Source organism: Thunnus thynnus, chromosome 7 (genome assembly GCF_963924715.1).
Source record: "Thunnus thynnus chromosome 7, fThuThy2.1, whole genome shotgun sequence".
Lineage (NCBI taxonomy): Eukaryota > Metazoa > Chordata > Actinopteri > Scombriformes > Scombridae > Thunnus > Thunnus thynnus.
In genome coordinates, this window is record NC_089523.1 from 27,002,094 (window position 1) to 27,021,914 (window position 19,821).

Here is a 19,821-nt window from a genome sequence, read left to right on the forward strand (position 1 = left end):
ATAGGCTTTCAGAGAAGCCATGAGGTCTGAGATAGTTATTCTGATAATGATGGCATGGAGATCAATTGAAACTCAATCTGTGAACAAGTTGTCTGGCCTCTTAGATTTCTGCTCTTTGCGCTCTCTCTGACCTTTTCCTCTTCATTTTCACCTCCTTCGCCAGAGAAGACTGTCAGGCATCAGCTGGCTGCCATGGCAACTGAAACAAGACTGAAATGGGCTAAGGTTTTTTTTTTTTATAAACGGCGGTTTTCGGCAAAAAGCAGCAAGGTAAACAAACAAACAAACAAACCTCTCAGGCCTGTGTTGATAGAACAGCACCTGAACCTCTCCTAATCTGCCAGAAAGCTGAGGGCATCTTTAGGTTTGACGTGAACGGCCAGGGACGATAAGAAAAATTTCACGTGACCATTATCCTGACCAAAATAATTGCGATATTATCACTTTACCTTACATTTTGTTAAGAAACAAATATTTTTATTGCATCGTATGACACATATCTTTTTTTTGTGAACATCCTTTTTAATGAAAAACAAACAAGGACAGACTCTCGCCAACAGCCAGCAGGTAATCACAATGAGAGAAAAAAAAAAAATCCATTAATAAAAAGAATCTATCAACCTGATATCCAAGCATCCACAATCCGAGCCTTCAGCCATGGCTGGAAAGATGTGGGCTCCCCCTTGTGGCAAATGACAATTCAAAATAAATTAGGAAATCAATAGGACTGTCCGTTAGTCAGCTAGTCAAGTCATTCATATAAGGATGTTCATGATTATCTCGATAATGGAAGTTCATCACGATTAAATATATCTTGAGTGTTTTTATCCCGATATAAAAATTTTTATCCTCCCATCCCTAAGATCTGAAGGCATGGTGGATGCTGCTAAAGAGAAACTGGTTATTTTGATCCTTAATAACCTCGGCGGAAGGCACACTTTGTCTGTGGTGGCTGCTGGTGGCAGATTTCTCATATTTATGATCTTTGCTGTCCGTCTGTTCTAAAACGTAATATATCGTGGTTACCGCGTATAGCTGCTGTAACAGCCTTCTGGTGACTTCCACCAACTATCCTCATGGCAGTTTAGTGGAGTCCTGCAACAATTTCATCATGAGACGGCCATCTGCTCACAGAAAAAAATGAGTGTTGTTGAAGTCCATCATGTTGTCTGAGAGAGAAGAGAACCTGTCTGTGGATGTGGGACAGGGACGAAATTCACAAAGGACCTTATCACTTCAAAGTTAAGTGAGTCCTGTTTAACTGAAGGTTTTATAAAGATGTGGGATTTTTTTTTTCAAAGGTTTTGAATTATTTTCAAAGAACATGGAAAAAATGCTTTGTAAAAGTTTGGGTGTATTTTATTATTATTTCAAATATCTAAATGCATTATCCTGTTTTCATGCAGTGAAATGCTTTCAATGTTCTATAATGCTTTAATCAAAAAACAAAAATGAATGAATAATTAATTAACTAAAAATGAGTTTGACACACAATGAATGTTTGTGAGTAGGAGACATCATCTTCATTTGAACACATCTGATTATACTTGTCCCTCAAACACAATTTGAGCAGACATTCAGCACCTTGAATGAGCATTTTCAACAGACAGCTTTCCTGCACTTCAGGCACTCAGAAAAGGTGTTTTTGCAGGTCATTCTCCTCTGCTCTTTTTATAATTTAATTATAACTTGAAGTAGTTGTCAGCACTCCAACAAATGCTGTTGCCTCGCAACTTCGAATGTTTAAACATAAACCCCATGGAAATGAATGCATGTCATGTACGGGTAAATTTTACCAGTGGTGGTGGTGATTATAGGTGTAAATGCCTGTGTTTTTAATCTGGGTGCATCTTCACTATTTTTAACAACAGGGGGTGTTAGACAGTATTGTTTTAAGAAAAATCAAAGACTGGCAGACGTGAATATTTTATTAAAACATACTAATGTACAATTGAAAAACCAACACAGGTAAAATTTACCCCCGTGGTGGTTCTAGTGTTAAAGGTGCAATATACGACATTCAGCCCCAATAGATAACAATTATTTGCTATGTAAAGATATAGTGGAGTATGGCGACCTGAGCAGAGAATGAAATCACACTTCCTTTGTGTGTGTTGTTATCCGAGCTTCTCTCTCCTTTGTTTTGGCTTTGGTTCAGCCGCGCGTGTATGCTAGTGTATACTAGTGTATGCTAGTGCATGCTAGTGCATGCTAGTGCATGCTAGTCCATGTGAGTCCCTCCCTGTCCTCACCGCATCTGTCTTCAACATGGCGGCCGAGTCACAAAGTTTCTCAAATAGGCAATGCAGTAACAGAATCTTTATCTATATTTAAACAACACTGCCTAATTCAAGCTTAATATGAGTTTTGTGAGCTGTGTGTTCAGACGCCGCTTTCTTTTTTTCCCCCAACTTTATTGAGTAAACAACGTGTGCATTTGTTTTAGTCTGAGATGCTGTTGCTCTAGTACAACATCTAGTGGGGCTGAATGTCATATTGCACCTTTTAACCAAAGCGTTGTCACAACATAAAACATATTTTTTAACTGTGATTTGTAACGGTTTTGGAAAGTGGCATATTAACTTTACGCTCCTATGGGGTACTCTGAAAATGCCATCTGTCCTATAGAGGATGCTGAAAATGCTCATGTGTTGTTTTGGGAGTCAGTGGAAATAGACCTATTCTGTTGTTTCGGTGCGAGGCACATGTTGAGCATGAGGTTTAGTGCTCGTGATTGTAGCGAATCTGCTAGTCTGGTGGTTCTCAACCTGGGGTTGAGGACACCAAATTTAGATCAAGAAATTTAAGGGAAACACAAAATGATTTATGGAAAAATACATACTGTTTTATACTGTAAAAACTATACTTGTTCACCAGTCTTCATATACAGTGTGTAATGGGAGGTCAAGAAAAGCCATTGCTTCAGTTTCAGATGTCAAAAGCCAAAAAGGTTGAGGAACACAGTTGCAGCTGACAACCACATACTAAATGACATAAATCCCTGACTGTTTTTGTGCAGATTGGGGCGCAACAGTGTCAGCTTAGCAAATAAGAAGGACAGGAAGTATCTGTCTACAACAGCACGCATGGAGAATCAGAGCCTGAGGTAGTTGCCTCTCACAAGTCCACACTTCTGTCAAGCAGCCTAGCTCATAAACATTATGTGAAAGAACGTTTGTGATTCTTGGTAATCTTTCTCCCACATCCCAGTCACCGGGCTCCCTACCTCTGGTTCTCAATAACCCACATAGTGAGTGTGGAGGATGGGATTTGATAGAATTAACTATCCCGGGAAACAAATAAATACATTAAATAAATAACAGCCAAAAGAGAGACATTGAACCACAGATGATACAGAATTGAATTACACCTTGGCAATATGTTTGTATTTTTATTCATCTGTTCCCACAGAGATTTGTGTTTTGCAGCATCTGCCTTAACATTGATTTCACCCACTGCAGCGTTGCAGGCTGAGTGAGTTTATCCCCTAAAACAACAGAAACCACTGACTGCTTATCCAGAAACCTTTGATTTTTCTCTGGTTACACAATGGAACTGAGCTCTCATCTTTGTTGTAGCAATAATTTCCCTCCTGTCTTTAGTCTTATAGAGTGATTCTCAGTGTTCACTGTCATCATCATCATCTGACCTGATGTGGAAACTATGCGCTGAAGTCTTTCTTTCCCCATTCATCTCTCTGAGGTGCCTGTTACTGCAGCAGCTCTCTATGATTTTGATCATTTTAACAAATGTGTTAATCAAAGAATGATTGAGAATCCCCGTAAATCTTGATTTCATCAATTTGCTGGATAGAATAGCAATGTCTTTGGCAAACAAAGCCATATTCTGCTCTGCTTTTCTTTTTTTCTCCCCTCCCTTGTGCTGCAAGGAAATTCGATTTGATTACATGCTGCTGTATCTCTCTGCATTACACAACACTTGAAAGAGAATTTTTGATTATGTTAAATATTAATCATGAATACATTATCATGCTGGCATGCTTTACAGTCTTTACTGTTACAAATTTGAATCAAAACACATTCAATAATATTATATAACTGAGAATATTTAAATGACTGCGTGCACGGGCACTTGTGCCTAAATGCTTTCCTGTACCTTGTAGAATCGTCATTTTTTAATGTTCATCAGGTGGCTGCTTGTACGGTGATTTACATCAAATGCTCCTGTGTTACTTTTGCTGTACTGCTCAGCTAAAGGTTGTAATTTTAGGTCTGAAGAAGAAACTTGTCTGAAGTTCTCTTAAAGGTCTGAAGAAGAAACGGCTGAGTTGTTACGTATGGAAATCCCTGGATCCCCTCTGATCCTGAGCTGTAATGACATAGACTTGGTCAGAGCCGTTTTATATCCCTTCATTCTCATCATGCCAGAGTTTCACTGAATTGATTTTCTATCACAGGTGCCATAATCAGCCAATCTATTTTCCTCCAGAATGGAGGCAGTGATGTTCAATGTCCTTCTGGCTGCAGCAGGGGAAAACACAGATGTCTTTTTCACTTTTCCTACTCCACCTCAGATGTTAGCTGGTTTGTCTACCCCATCTGCATGAGTATGTGGATTAATTCCTGGTTGTTATCTGGCCTAGATGTAATAAGGCAGTCCTGGATGGCAGGGGTAATCAGGTTGGAAGGCAGAGCTTTCTTGCCTTCCCTTCCTCTGCTGCCATCCTCACATCCCAAAACTGATAGCAAAGCAGACACATCGGAGGGGATTAAGCTAATGTGATGGCGGAGCCACCTACTGGGGGCCCCCACAGGGTAATTTCAAGAGACAGGCCTTGGCATCCAGGGAATAACTTGTCAAGACCTGGCTGCAGGCAAATATTGAGGATATTAATCCTTAATGTAATGGCCTTGACTAGATTTTACTCTTGTCTCTGTGTGCAGCTTTAAGCGCAGTCATAAGTCTCTTTAATCACTGACATAAAGCAGTCCCTCAAGGATTTTCCAGAGTTTTACAGTAATTATTGCGTACCAAAAAATGCTTGTTTTTTTCACCGTAGCCTCTGTGAGAAATTGCCAAGCTATTTGCATATGTTCGTTGTTCATTTGCAGCAGTTATATGAGCTACTGGCAGAGGAGTGCTTTGTTTTGTTGGAGCAAAAACGTGACGAAATGTTAAAATCACGATCCGTGTCATTTTACAAAAGGATGTGAGGCTTGTTCAGAGGTAAAACTGCTGGAACAGGTCAGGGCTGCCTCTCCACTAGTATCTGCTGGAAACACTTGATAAGGTAAAAAAAAAAAATTGATGGAGGTGAGGTCACGTACATCACTCTATTGGAGAGCAACAGCTCATTGTCTTTTTGGTGGTTTTAATTAAAACATAAAGCAAAGAATGATAGAGAATCCACACAGAACCTGAGTTTCAATACATTTCACCTTGCTAGATGGCAAAAAAAATAAAAACTCACCGCTTTGCATTTTTCTTCCTCATTACTGAAAAGATTTTTAAATTATGGAAACCCACTGAGGCGAGGTCTCACAAAAACATTGGAGACCTTCCTCAAGGTGCTGAGTGAATACCATGATGGTGTGAGTTTGTCCTTTCCCAGTTTTCCCTTCACAGATGATGTTTTGTTAGCCTCCAGATGTGTTTTGTGATTTATGTTTTTTAACACCCAGAGATCTTTGAATTAACTCCCACTCCATCATCACTGACTGACTCTCTCTCTTTCGTTCTCAGGTCTGCTCATAGGATCAGGTTGTGCACTCTATCCACTGGGATGGGACAGTGAGGAAGTACAACAGACCTGCAACAACAGCTCAGACCAGTTTCAACTAGGTAAGGCGTCCACCAGGAAGCTCCATCACGCACACACACACACACACCTACAGCCTGTGCACGACTCCTAAATTACACACTGATGCTTCAACCTTGACTGCATAAATTTATCTTGTGTTCGCTGAATGTTCTCGCTCCCAGAACAGATAAATCTATGAAAAAGATGGAAAGGGAGAACAGATTTTTATATATGGCCCTTGACATTCTGCCTTTTTTTAGAAGTCATGCAGACACAACTCTCAAGTACTTTCATATACCAGGGACACACAAAATTTAAAAGAACCCTCAGTTCAATATCTGAAGTGTTTTATAGCTGTAAATGTGTGCTGAGAATAAGCAGGAGCTCGTTTTCGGCTCTGTATTCAAATGGCATTATCAGGACTATCTCACAGACAGTAATATGCTACTGTATCAGACATAACGCAGGTGGATAAGCTATTCATCCTGCAGCAGCTCTTTTATTTGATGCTAATCAAAAAAATGTTTTTTTACATAATGTAGAAGATTTTTTGAGAATTTAAATTAATATTAATAACAAGCCTCTGAACCATATGGAGAAATCCATTTTGTGTGATTGCAACGATTTATTTAAACGTCAAAGGTAAAATTTTATGTAATCAGGTGACTGTGGGTACACCCAGATTTGCTCTCTCTTTCAATTTACATCTATGTCCAGAGTTTATGCTAATTTCTTTTTGTCTGCTTTCTTTATTACACATTTAGATATGCAGATATATCATGTGTTCAGTGAAGTGGATTACAGCTATTACCGGCCAAGCAAAGGGAGGCTGTGATGTTAATTACACCTCACAATACAAAAAAAGTTGAATGAAACAAAGAGCCTTACCGCTACTGGGGTTAAAAACATACAATAAATATTTGAGAGTGGTGTTAAAGGAAAGGCCATGACTCGGTCCTTAAAAATCAACCCGGTTCATCTTCAAACTTTATGTGAAATTGATTTACAATGAAATATTTTATGTTCAAAAGTGTAGTGTTGTTGTCATTGTGACCACTGGCATAAACTCATGCAGTGGTCGAAACAAAAGTTCTCATTCTTTTGGAGGCGTGAATGTAGTCTGTGAATATTGGGACAATCTGCTCATTAGAGTTTGATATTTCTTGTGTACATGTGGAAATGTTGGTCTGATAGAGGAAAAGGTCAGTGGGGTCCACCAACAGCATTCAATTCATACATAATTCATACATATACAGCCAATTTCTTGGAAATCCAGCCGTTAGTTTTTGAGACTCCTTGCTATGAATCACACTGTTGGCACCAGAAACAAAGTGGCAGGAAGATGGATGGAAACACTGACTGACCAATTAACCAACATCACCAATTGTCAGAACCCATCACTACCAGGGCAAAAATAACACTTCATTAGTTCCATCATCATCTCGCTTACAGCCAGGTGATGATGCTGTGTATTTATTTTCAGTAGATCTAGACCAATAAATTGACCGGGCCCATATATTGACAGATATTAGCTTATTGCAGGTATATTGTAGATGTCAGCTGATAAGTAACAAGAAATTGCAGTAAAAAAATGACAAACTGGGTTTGATAGAAACACTTACATATGTAAAATATCCCTTTTAGTACGTATCTTGGTCAATTCTTTAAAAAAATCAAATCTAAGGGAAACATATCAGAATTGTTTGTTTAAAAAAAACAACTATTGACTGATATATCATTATCGTAATTTTAAATCTCTCAAATATAAATATCATATATAATACCCCAAAAATCCAGTATTGGTCCAGATATAATTTTCAGTAGTTGAATTGTATGGATTGATACAGATTATAGCTGCCAATATGTCAGCAGATAGATACAATTGCTCTAGCAGCATCTAAACTATCTCTGTATGATTTAGTCAGATCTAAATCTTTTCATTTCAAACCATTTTGAAACACACTGAATACTGAAATTTCCAAGTATGTCATCAGGAATAATTAAATTTTCAGTCTCTGCTTTCCCTTTAGAAATAACAGGTTCTTAGTACATATATCGTTAACAAGTGTGTTTGCGTCAGTGTGCTGTTCAGTGCCACAGGCATATTATATTTCCTTGTTATCTTCAACGTAGCAAGTTATTTCAGTTTCACCTCATTCTTGTTAGCGCCATGACGAGACTGTGATTTTCTCCCACAAGAACTGTGGATTTCACACAAATGATGCTTTCGCCACAGTGAGGAATTAGAATCTCGCTTTCTCAGACTGATTCATTAATCACAATGATAGCAAACAGTATTTTATTACAGGGCAGATAACTTTTAATGTAGCTGCGTGACACATTAAATTTGTGTATTTTTAGTATTAAAAAGTTGTGAAAATTATTATTCTTAAATTTAATCTACAATGAAAATGAGTAAAAAAGTAATCATAACAATCCAAGTCATTCAAAATGAAAATTTCCCCCAAACTACAGCCACACTTGAAAAAAAGGGGAAGCTAATTTTCATTAAGTATGATGTCGACAGAAAATGAGACTCAGAGATGTAAGTATTTTCAATTTTGGCTGTTGAATCAAGTTTCCACAGTGAGAAGACAGCTGATGATGATGATTTGTTAATGAGCCACCTCCTCCTCCCTCTCAGCTGGTAATTAGATAACTATATTCAATCAGATATTATCTTAAAATGTGAAGCTTATAATGAGAAGTCTGGATGGTCATCGAACGCTTTCCAAATTTAGAATCAGATGTAGGTCATATCCTTGTTTAATAATGCACATCATTTCCTCAGAGGATTATAAAAGATATGTCTTAAGGAGGCACTTTGTTTTAATTTGTGTTTGCTTTCAGCTTTTGGCTCAGTTTCAGCATCTTTTGTCTCCAGTGTGCTTTCCAAAATGCTGTCTTGTGAGAGAACATTTGCCACATACCAAGCTGTCTGCAACTGTGCTCAGAGCATTTGCATTTGTTTCAACAGCTCTTTTTCACAAGAGGAAGGGAAATGTAGTGGCTTGGACAAAAATGTCACAGTTGGCGACATTCTCGGTTTGTAACACTAACATGTTAATGTGGGATGAATTTAGAGGTGTAATGCAGTATTCTTAACATACAGACAAACTGATTTTATATGTGTTTACATGAACAGCAATTGACATTACAGTGCTGTTATCAGTTGCTCTCTGTCACCTTCACAGTCAGGACTATACATTCCACCCTGCTCAGTACACAATACCACTAGAAGACATCTGCCAATGCTGACTGTTTCTCAAACTTGCTGTTAAGGACAGAATGATTTTCAAATGCTGGAAATATACTCTTAAAATTTTGAAAACAAGTAAGCACTTTCTATTGTCCAAAAAAATTGTCTAACACTAGCCAACTCAACCCAACTGGTAAAAGCAGATGGCCGCCCACCTAGAGCCAGGTTCTACTTGAGGTTTCTTCCCGTTAAAGGGGAGTTTTTCCTTACCGCTGTCGCCAAGTGCTTGCTCATGGAAGCATTGTTGGGTCTCTCTCTCTCTGTAAATTAAAGAGTATGGTCTAGACCTGCTCCATGTGAAAAGTGCCCTGAGATGACCTTTGTTGTGATTTGACTCTATATAAATAAAATTGAATTGAATTGAATTGAAAATTCCACACCCAAGTCATCATTCATTCATTCATTCATACACCGTGGTCCAATTAGAGTTTTGTACTCATTTGGTTTGGGCATAATGTAATTACTGGTCAATAGAAGTAGAGATATTACATATTAAACTTATGAGCACAAACATAAAAGCAGTAGTTCTAACATAATATATAAAGTAAATGGACATCAAACCAAAGAACCAAACCAGTGGTGGAAGAAGTACTCAGATCCTTTACTGGAGTAAAAGTACCAACTCCATAATAATCCATTACAAGTAAAAGTTCTGTTAATTGTAGATTACATTATTAAACTGTTAATACTGATGCATCAATATCAATGTTTAAGAAGCTTTTTACTGTTGTAGTTGGTAGAAGTGGAGCTAGTTTCAACTACTATAGGTACAGTTACTATTGGTAGTTTAGTCCAGTGCCTCCCAGTCTGGAGGTCAGGCCCCCTCACAAGAGTCACAAGAGTGCAATGGAGTTTTCAGGTGTGAGATTTTTAATGGGATATGAACAAAGAGAAAACAAAGTTCTGCAAAGTAACTAGTAATACACCTGTCAAATAAATGCAGCAGAGTAAAAAAGACAATATTTCCCTTTGAATTGTAGCGAAGTGGAAGGATCAAATTACATATAATGGAAATACTCAAGTAAAGTATCTCAAATTGTACTTATTTGAATAAATGTTCTTGATTCTACTAATTGTTAAAATGTAAATGTTTGCAGTCACTTAAATATTTTAATGTATGCTGTTGCATTTTTTAAATTTAATTCAACAGTTTTAGACGGGAGCTCTTGTGAAGATTTATAAGTTTCCTAAAGGTGCTGCATAAATCCAGAGTAAACAATGCAAGCCTCTGCTCACTCTGACAAAAGAATAAATCCATTGATGGGTTTATGGAAATATCCTGCTGACAGACAGACAGATAAACCAAAGGGTGAAAAGATACCGTCCTGAATCTTCTGCTTTCCTCCGCAGGTTCCTGCCAGATCGGCTGGGCGTATTACTGTACAGGGGCAGGGGCGGCGGCTGCCATGCTGCTGTGCACCTGTCTGTCCTGTTTTGCAGGCAAGAAGCAGAAGCAGTACCCGTACTGAAGAAGGAAGCATCAGAGAGACGGGGGACAGGTAGAGACCTCGAGCGGGACGACAAAAGGGAGAGGACTCTGACTCTGTGGACTCACCAGTACAGCACATCAGGCACCAAAGACATCAAGTCATTATGGTGCTCTGCACATCATGGGACACTACTCATCTGACAACTGCAGGGACTGTTTCATAACACAGCACACACACATGGCTTTGAAAACAAGTTCTTCTCTTAAAAGCTGTTCTTAAATGAAAAATGTATGGACCAATCCTGTTTGTAAAATTGTTACATGACTATTTCTTTAATGAAAAGAGTATTCTTTTTTTTTTTTGTCTTCCTCTTCTTTGGTCATTGATGTTTATGTGATAGTGTGCCCTGTGACGAAGACAAAAGTAATATTGCTTCATTGTCATGTGAAGTGTTTCTGTCTCCTCCTCATGTCTCATCCTTGCCTTAAACACAAACTGAAATGCAATAATCCCTATAACGTAAAGCAATCCAACACTGGCTGCCTGCTTCCTCAACTCAGCCTTTTCAGATTCCAAAAAAATCTAAGCATAGTTTATTTAACACATTCATAAGATATAAGATGTGTATGATAATGTGTTTTATCATATTAGCACATGTTTTGTATTTACTCTTCAAATTATTCTTTGTCATTATTTTCGTTTTGTAAATAAATGTTTATTGAAATTCTGCATTCAAGAGTATTATTTCAGTCACAGAACATGCCCTGAAGCAGATTGGACAGGCTTCCACTCACATTCCTAAAAAGCTTTTCCCATGACCTCTTGATCTTGATGGTGTTCAGTGCATGTGGGAGTCCTTTTTTTTTTTTTTTCAATCGATAAAGAGGATAAGGACAGGCAGCACTGTGAATTTAACTTTTCTCTATTATTGATGAGGTAAATCCCATGACCTCCAGTCAGATTATTTGCCTTTTGATCCGGTTACTCAGCTTCAAAGCTTCACAGTCTTCCAGACAAAGCCTAAGACGCAATCATACCCTGGGACACTGAGAGTAGCCGTGCATCCATCAGCTTAATGTCAAGGGGTATCTCATAGTTCCTCAACCTTTCTTCATAGTGTGAATAACAATAGTGGTAACCTTTTCACTGCAATTACCACAGAGGCGTGAGCTACACCCAGCTTTCCAGTTACTATTTTTAGTAATTTGTTCCTCTCCATTTTCCCTCCTTTGATTAACAAACAGCACTTCAGAGATTCATCCAAGCCCAAGTGTACAAAGTCAGCTTATTTACAATGCAGCTGTTCTGGATGTATTTGGCCCTCATTAGCATGCCCATTTTCTCACAATGCTTGGCATCCCCCAGATAACGGCAACCCCCCCTTCAACTTCCACCCTCCTCCTCCATCCCCACTTGAGAAATCTCTCTCTCATTACTTGCTCTGTTTATTATGTTAGCATGGCTCCTCTGCATTGTGCTCTCTCTCTGATCTGCTGTGCTGATTGATATCACCAGCGAATGTTACAGAATGTCAACCAGATGCCTCATCACCAGCGGCTGACACATTGGGGTCAAGTTTGAGCATTTCCTACTTTATATCAGTACTTATACCTCTGACTGACAGGGTTTACCATTCAATCTGAGGTCTCGTACCTCATGGGTGGCTGATTACCTTAAAACATGCAAAATGTGTGGTAAAATTAAGTACAGCTGCTGAGAAAAAGAAATATGACAGATGGGAGAAAATTGTAACTGATGTGATGTGTTGTCAAGAGGACTAGACCCGCAATTTTCACTGTTTTGAAGAACAAGACTACCTCTTTCATATACAATTATGCTTAAAGGTGTAATATTTCACTGCTGGGAGGAGCACACATTAGGTTCCATTCACCTCATCTGTGATCAGTAGGAGGAAGAAATTTCAGAGACTGATATCTCAAAACCTGGGCTAATGAAACCGAAACTATCTGCAAGGTTAGATACCTATGGAGAAAGAAATTATGGGTAAACCAATCCTTTAAAAGCACTGTTCATATCTACAGGGTAGATCACTTTAAAGCCTAAGGGGTGGAAAACCAAATGCAAGTTTGCCAAAATCTGAAAGGCAAAATAATAAAGTGTATGTATATATAAATGACAAAGATTACTTTTTCTCACTTATTTTGGAGGTAGATAAGCTCTATGTAGGGTAGCTGTAGTGTGATTTGATCTTGTAAGGTTAGCTAAGGTTAAATTCGCACAAATTAGTGTAAAAATGTCCTTTTCTTATTTCCTGATAAATTTTATTTGACCTTAAAGGAAAATGCCATGACATTAAGCAAACATAAGGAGATATTTAGAGATTAAAAAAGCGCCCATAGCTTAAGAAAATGCTACAAAATTTAACACTTTGTATGACGTTGGAGAAAAACACCCAAACTATGCAAACTGGAGCAGGGATTATCAAAGGAAGGTAGCACCTTTAGAGAGTTCAACCTTGGCAGCCAGTTAGAAACATCAATTAATTCTTTCTAATTATTTTTTTCCCTGACAGTACCATAGAGAGATAATTACTGCCCTTAAGAGCAACTCTGCTTAAAAAAGGATTTGGGCTACTATAACACCAATCTCCATAAAGTTATTGCATAATTGATATTACTGCAGCATAGCAAGATAGTGAGCCATGACAGCAACCAAAAAGCCTGTATGGCGAGATATTGGTCTGTGACCCCGAGACGTCAGTTATTTTGTTGTGTAGTGAAGGTGAATGTACAGGCGATGGAGTAAGTAAGAGCAATATGACAAAGAAGAACTCAAAAACTGAAGTATCTGCATCACGATAATGAAGAGAGCTACACAGGTGAATCACATTAACTAGAATATAAACAATTATATTTGAAAGACACTCAGTCTAATTTAAAATCATCTTCTTTGTTTAGTACTGTTTTACTAGTCCACACTGTAAAATGCACTAACTCACCAGCAAGTTAGCAAGTTAGCATTAGCGAACCATCATCTCTGCAGACCCAGTTTTGTAAATGAACCCACCACCACAGCTGAATACTGAAATATAACTTCCAGTAAAGTTGGAACAGTGCAGTCCTAGGTGAAAAGAGATCAGACATAAATGCTGGAATTGTACTGCTGTATGGCAATGCAGTTCCTCACTGCCTCGACTTTGTGGGGTCTTCCTGTGCAAGTGGGCGTTCTGAACCTAGAGTTAAGGCCCATTTATGAACCGTTGAGTTTTTTCCTTACTGGGCCCATTTCTCCAGGCATTCACATCAGATTTTGCTACTTTGACAGTGTTTAACATGTATGCCTGACATCATAACTCTTTATAAAGAGACAAACTGCATCGGCAAAAAGGATCAGATGCTGTTACTCAAAACTCACAGTCAGGGATAGACAGCTCAAGATTCATTGGTTCACCTAACGATACAGAGGCTGCAATTAGCAGGGTTTCTAAATTAGCAGTTTGTTTGAACTCAAAAAGATAATCCTCATATTAGGAGGGCACGTAGAAGAAAAAAATCAATATCAATAGTGCCTCAGCCTCATTTACCACATTTACTAAAGGCCCTGCATGCACAACCACACGTGTGTTTCAGTGGTTCTGATCAGAACCCTGCTCAGGTTGAGAGTGGATTGAGCTATGCTGGCAATTGCGTGGAGTTACCAGACTCCAGAAAAGGCTTTAATTTTTAGCAGTAGACATGACTTTTCCTGTAGGAAAACAGAAGGTGTTGCTGGTAACGTCTAATGGTGTGCATGAATGTAATGTAAAATGTGATTATCTAATATCCAACAAGTGGAAGAATGAAGGAAAAATTTGAGAGTGTAGCCCAAAGTTGTCAGTCATCTGCATGCATAACAATATGCTTTTTATTATTTGTCTATTTTATGTTTCTTTTGGCTTTCAAAAGCATATGAGACCTATCTATTCTGACTATCACTAATGAAATAAACCTGTGGGCTTGGGCTATATGTCTGGACCACTTCATCAATAACAGATGTCAATTTTTCATAGAGAATAGACATCCAAATCCCAAATAGCCTCCACATTTCCTCACTCCCCCCTTTTTACCACATCATTCCTGCAGTCCATCTCCAAGTTATTTTCTGGTAAGATATGAGAGGTTTTTCCTTGTGTGCAGTTAGCACCAATTAAAAACTGTAGGATGAGGGCTGCCACTGCTGGCTTCCAGTTCAAACTCAGGCAGTATAATTATTTCCAAGCCAGGGTGGACCAACCTGCTACACCAACTGTATAGTTACTAAACACCAAAGGTATAGTCTCATAAATTTCCATGAAGTGCAATCATAGCTACCTCTGGGAACAGTCTCAAAAAAAACACACACTGTGAACTTCTCAAAGCTTGCAGAGATGGCACAGTTTCCATCCAATACTGAATACTTGAATGGGGTTCTGTTGCAATAGTGAAAAGAAAACTTCTTCACAGTCTTCCCCTAACTCGGGGAGCATACACCCCTATAGAAATTTAACATAACAGACAACCAACAGAGAGCAAATACCTCAGGACCATAAGACCCATTGCAATGTGAGATAATGCACTGTATATGCAGAGAAGATGCAAGAGCAGCATTCTTTGAGCTGCTATCTAAAAATTGTCACAACTGTTCAGTGTTATCAACTCTGCTATCAGCTCTCTGCAGCACAGAGGACTCCCAGGAGAAACATGCAGATTCTTTTATCCCTTACCCAAAGCTTGGATGCACTAGATTCCCAATCTTAATTTTGAATGCTGTTTTAAACCCACTCTCCAAAAAGTTGTTGTATGAAGTACTTCACCTGTCCCCAAAATGTTGTCTAGGTTAAGCAGAGGGTCTTTAATCAAGTTTATCCCAGCATCTTGTCAGTCATAAACAACTCTCTGGCCAATAGTATTTATCTGGTTTGAGGCAAACAGTAGTTCAGCTCCTATTTAACAACCCAGCCTTAATCCTTTAATCCTCAGTAACCATAGACCTAGTGTTAAACAGCTGTTTTTGTCTAGTTAGTTTGAGACAAATGATATTGATATTGAGAAATTCTATTTTTAGAGACACATTCAACAAAGACAGCGTGTGTGAAGGCATTAAAGCTGCATGATTTCAATATTTTTCATAGCAGCATTAAATCAAATGTGTAATGTTAAAGAGGTCACTCACATTACCAACTCTGCAGCTCTCTACACCGCTTTTTAGCCTCTTTTAGCTCATTGCCCTTGTCTTATGGCATATTTAGGGTATTTAGGATACGATTATCAACCCCAGTTTCAAACAAACAAGCTCTGATAAACCCACTGTTAGCCACCTGCCTAGCACTAAATGAGAGACATTCAGTCTTTCTTACTAAATTTCTTTGGTAAAATACCTCATGTTCTGTGGTGCTGGTACTTCATGTTCTTCACGTTAATTCCTCTTCGTTCCCTGGTGTTTTTGATGTCCTTGTGACATTTTTCTCTGATATTTTTGTGGTACTCAGAGACACATGTGGTATATTGGGCTACAGGATTATATCTGCAGTAATTAACCACATGTTCTGGGGTACAATTGGTAAATGTCCCAGTAGTAGAATACCAGTACCACAGAAGATAAGGTATTTTACCACAGGACTTTATTTGAAAGGTCAGAGCTAAAAGAGTGAATATTTCAACTTTAGACTCATCAGTGGTCTGAACATGACTGCATGATACCCATCACATCTTCATTCTTCATTCTTCATTGTGTCAGGGCTGTGTGGCAGTCAGCTTTTTTTTTTTTAATTCTTCTGTCCTCTGGCCAAAACTAATAAGGTAATAAATTCTGACATTTTTGAGGCTGTCATCCCCCAGCACACACTCAGCTATATCTCCCACCAAAGTGAAATGCCATCCTTGTTGTTCAAAGTTCCAGACATATTATTGAGACCACATCAGGCTGTCTGGTAATATTAATTTGAGTAGCAACGTTTGAGGATGATTATTGACAGTTAATCATTTGAGGTTGTACAAAGGGGCACAGCAGTCATTTTTCTTTCACCTATGAGAAAATCAATATTGTTGTCTAACCTGGAAAGTCATTCTTATTATATACAGCGGTAATCTTATTAGGATTGCTGTTACTTCTTTTACATGCATTTATATTTCATGTCTTGTCTTTAGATGTAAATATTTTAGTTTTTATTGAGGATTTGTTTTGCTTATTCTTCCAATCTTGAGTCTCCTCTGTCAACTTTAAAAGAAGCAGTGCACATTTTGTTGCCCTTCATCCTCCCTCAAATAATCAGAGGCTTTCTTTCTAGAAGAACAGTCCAATATCCAACCACACACACTCTAATGCATTCCAGGGAGGATTGAAGCTGTATGACTGGAACATTATTAGGTAATTGATAATCATACTGTTGCCTCTTTTCCCACTTCCTGTGGGTCTGTCATGTACTGTTTAGTCCTCTCAAACAAGCTCTTGTCTTCTATGTCATCCTATTTGTTGGTACAAGATAAATTAAAGTTTGTTCTGTTTAAGTAAACTGTAACTTTTGTGTCTTTGAAAACAAAGTAAAGAGTCTGTGAAGGAAAAACCGATAAACAGTGCTGAAGACAATGAACCGAGAAAGAGCGACAAGGTGACAGTATCCAAGATAATTATCTGCGGATCAACATATGTTCTCAGGTTGAGGACAGTGATAAAACCTCTGCTATATAAAGCTCAAATGGACCTTAAAGTTGAGATCAACTTTGGATCAGTCCACAAAGTGATCTTCACTGTCCATAAAGCAGCTTCACTGACATGACACAATAGATTATAGTTTTGTTTCTTGTTGTCCATCTTTAATAGCCTGATAATCAGACTGAACTACTTCTCAGGACATAAATTTGAAGATTTAACACTGCAGTCTTAATATGTCTGATACACTAAAATTTGCCACTACTGTGTCAGAATATTGCCACTATATCTCATAGATCTATGCATAATTTCTTCCTATTAACCATTAAGTATTACATCTTTCTTTGGTTATTAATGGGTCTCTGGTGGTCTGAGCTATTCACCCTCTCAGAGAGAAGATTTCTAACTGTCCCCATGAAGGACCATTTGATGGCTTTTAATATAATGTAAGCTGCTCTTAGGAATTAGACTGGCAAGATGTCAACCTTTTTATCTGACAAGAGATGTATTTCATTGATAGTCTCAAGCATAAAAACCTAGGTGAAGCTTAAAATGTCAGATTTTATGACAGGGCAAGTTTCTCTAAAAACATTTTGACATCAGTTAAAGTCATCAGGTCATGGTTTTTCAACGTTTTTGGACCTTGACCATGTTTTTTGGTCCCAAAATTCTCACGTCCCCAGCAGAGTCATCAAGCTGTCATGTGAATGTCAGTATGTTTTTTGTGTTTAGAATAAGTATGAATTGTATAAAAGCAATGATATCCTTGAAAATGACTTTTTATTCAAAAATATATCAAACAAAAATAAATAAGTCTTTCAGTCCTTGAAATATCTCATGACCCTGTCTGTACATCAAGCAGACCCACATGGGGGCCCCACCCCAGCATTGAGAAACGTCTACACTAGAAGCTCTTAGTGTCATTCAGTTTGAATTTTTATTGCCCCACAGCTGCTTCATGTCAGTCATCTGTCACTTTTGAAGCAGCACAACTAGAAGAGAAGTGTCACAACACCTGACTGATACCATATGTTATGATTTTTGCATTTTAATGCTCTGTCTACACAACAAACACCCACAGCAAAGCCTTTTTTTTAGTATAAACATTGTCTTGATCTCACCCCTCTCACCTCACAAAATTAAATATTTTCAAATCTAAGGTAAAAACTTGCACAGCTTGGCCATTCAGAGGCCATCTTTAATAACCAGCATTTAATGATTAGCTAGCCCTGAGAGAGTTCCTCACTTGTGCACTAAGCAGAGCTGATCTCAAACTAACCGCCTGACATTGTTGTACTTTAGCCAATTACTGGTGTATAAACACAGTCTTGTTCCACTTCTGCTGTGTAAAAGAACGGGCTGAGCTCCTGCAGTCTTGGCTGCTAGTTCATGGTAAAAGAAATACGTATTATACTTATGGTAAAAGAAATACGTACTATACTTTAGATATTAGAGGTTCGGGATGTAATACACAGATTTTAATTATAAGTTTGCCTACGTTTAAAGACTGGATAGGTAAAGTCAGACTGTATGACTCTTTGTATGAAAATCTTCTCAGAAACATTTTCCAGATGTTTTTGTCTTATGAAAATCACCAACTGGAAATCATAGTTGTTCCACCATCCAATTTACTACTATTTAATTACATATTGCAATAGTTCACCCAAACTATATGAAAATACAATTATTCATTTCTCAGTGCTAGCTCAGCTGAAGTTTGTACAGGGCTTACTGTCAAACTAAGTTAACAGAGACATTTTTTACAGCTCCAAAAAAAAAAAATCCATCACATTTCCCCAAAAACAGCTTGCACAGCATGATCCAGGAGCTGTACAGACAAACTGGTGCACCAATATTTACCTCATTATTGCCTTTATTTTCCTCTTGTGGAAGACTATTTGCTGATAGGTGCAACCAAAGCACTGCCAGAGAGCAAAAAACAGGAGGTAATGAGGCAAATATTAGACATTTGGACTTGCTATGATAATGACTTATAAAATCAAGTATCATAATACTTCATAATTGCTGGTCACTAACTGACTTTTTTTGACAAGGATCATAGTGTCTTATAATCCTCATAGTTGTAATGCATTATAATCACTGTTATAATGCATTATAATGTGATTATAAGTTACTCTGAGTAGTCACTGGGTTCCTAAGTGAAGTAATGGAATTCCAGAGGTATAGGCAGATAGAAGTGGTTAGGTCACTATGAATGGTTATTGTTTACTTTAAGTAAAGTGAAAAAAATATCATTAAATCTATGCAAGAACAACACAAAATGTTATAAAATGAATTTATTTATTTAACGGATCATAACAGATAATGAATTGAGTACTCAAATTTGACACAACTTTTTGATGATGAACAACTGGATGATGGACATTTACGTCACTAATGTAAAGACTCAAATGACTCAATTTCTAGGTAATAACTGAAACAATTTCTACTTTACCTGTTGCTGTATATTTTACTTTTATGTAAACATTTGATCAACAAAAGTGACTCCTTAAAAAAAACTTGGTAAGTGATAAGTGATTATATTGTATTATAACATATGATTATATTGTATTACAACTATGAGAATTATAATACGCTGAAAACAACAAACATGTCAGCCAGTGACCAGCAGTTTCGAAGTATTATGATACTTGACCTTATAAGTCATTATAAAATGCTTTATAATGTATTATGATTATTGTTATAAATCCTTATGAATATTCATGAGTGCTTATAACTATAAT

At 37.8% G+C, this 19,821-nt stretch overlaps 1 protein-coding gene across 1 annotated transcript in view; it reads left to right on the top strand.

Annotated features, from left to right (window-relative positions):
• The window catches only part of LOC137186362 (lipoma HMGIC fusion partner-like), a 46,408-nt gene extending 35,227 nt beyond the window's left edge, over positions 1 to 11,181 (top strand). The window contains exons 3-4 of the mRNA XM_067595236.1: positions 5,704 to 5,802; positions 10,371 to 11,181. Coding sequence (XP_067451337.1) covers positions 5,704 to 5,802; positions 10,371 to 10,489 — 218 coding nt within the window. The 3' untranslated portion in view covers positions 10,490 to 11,181. The remainder of the gene's footprint in view (positions 1 to 5,703; positions 5,803 to 10,370) is intronic.
• Positions 11,182 to 19,821: the final 8,640 nt, after the last annotated feature.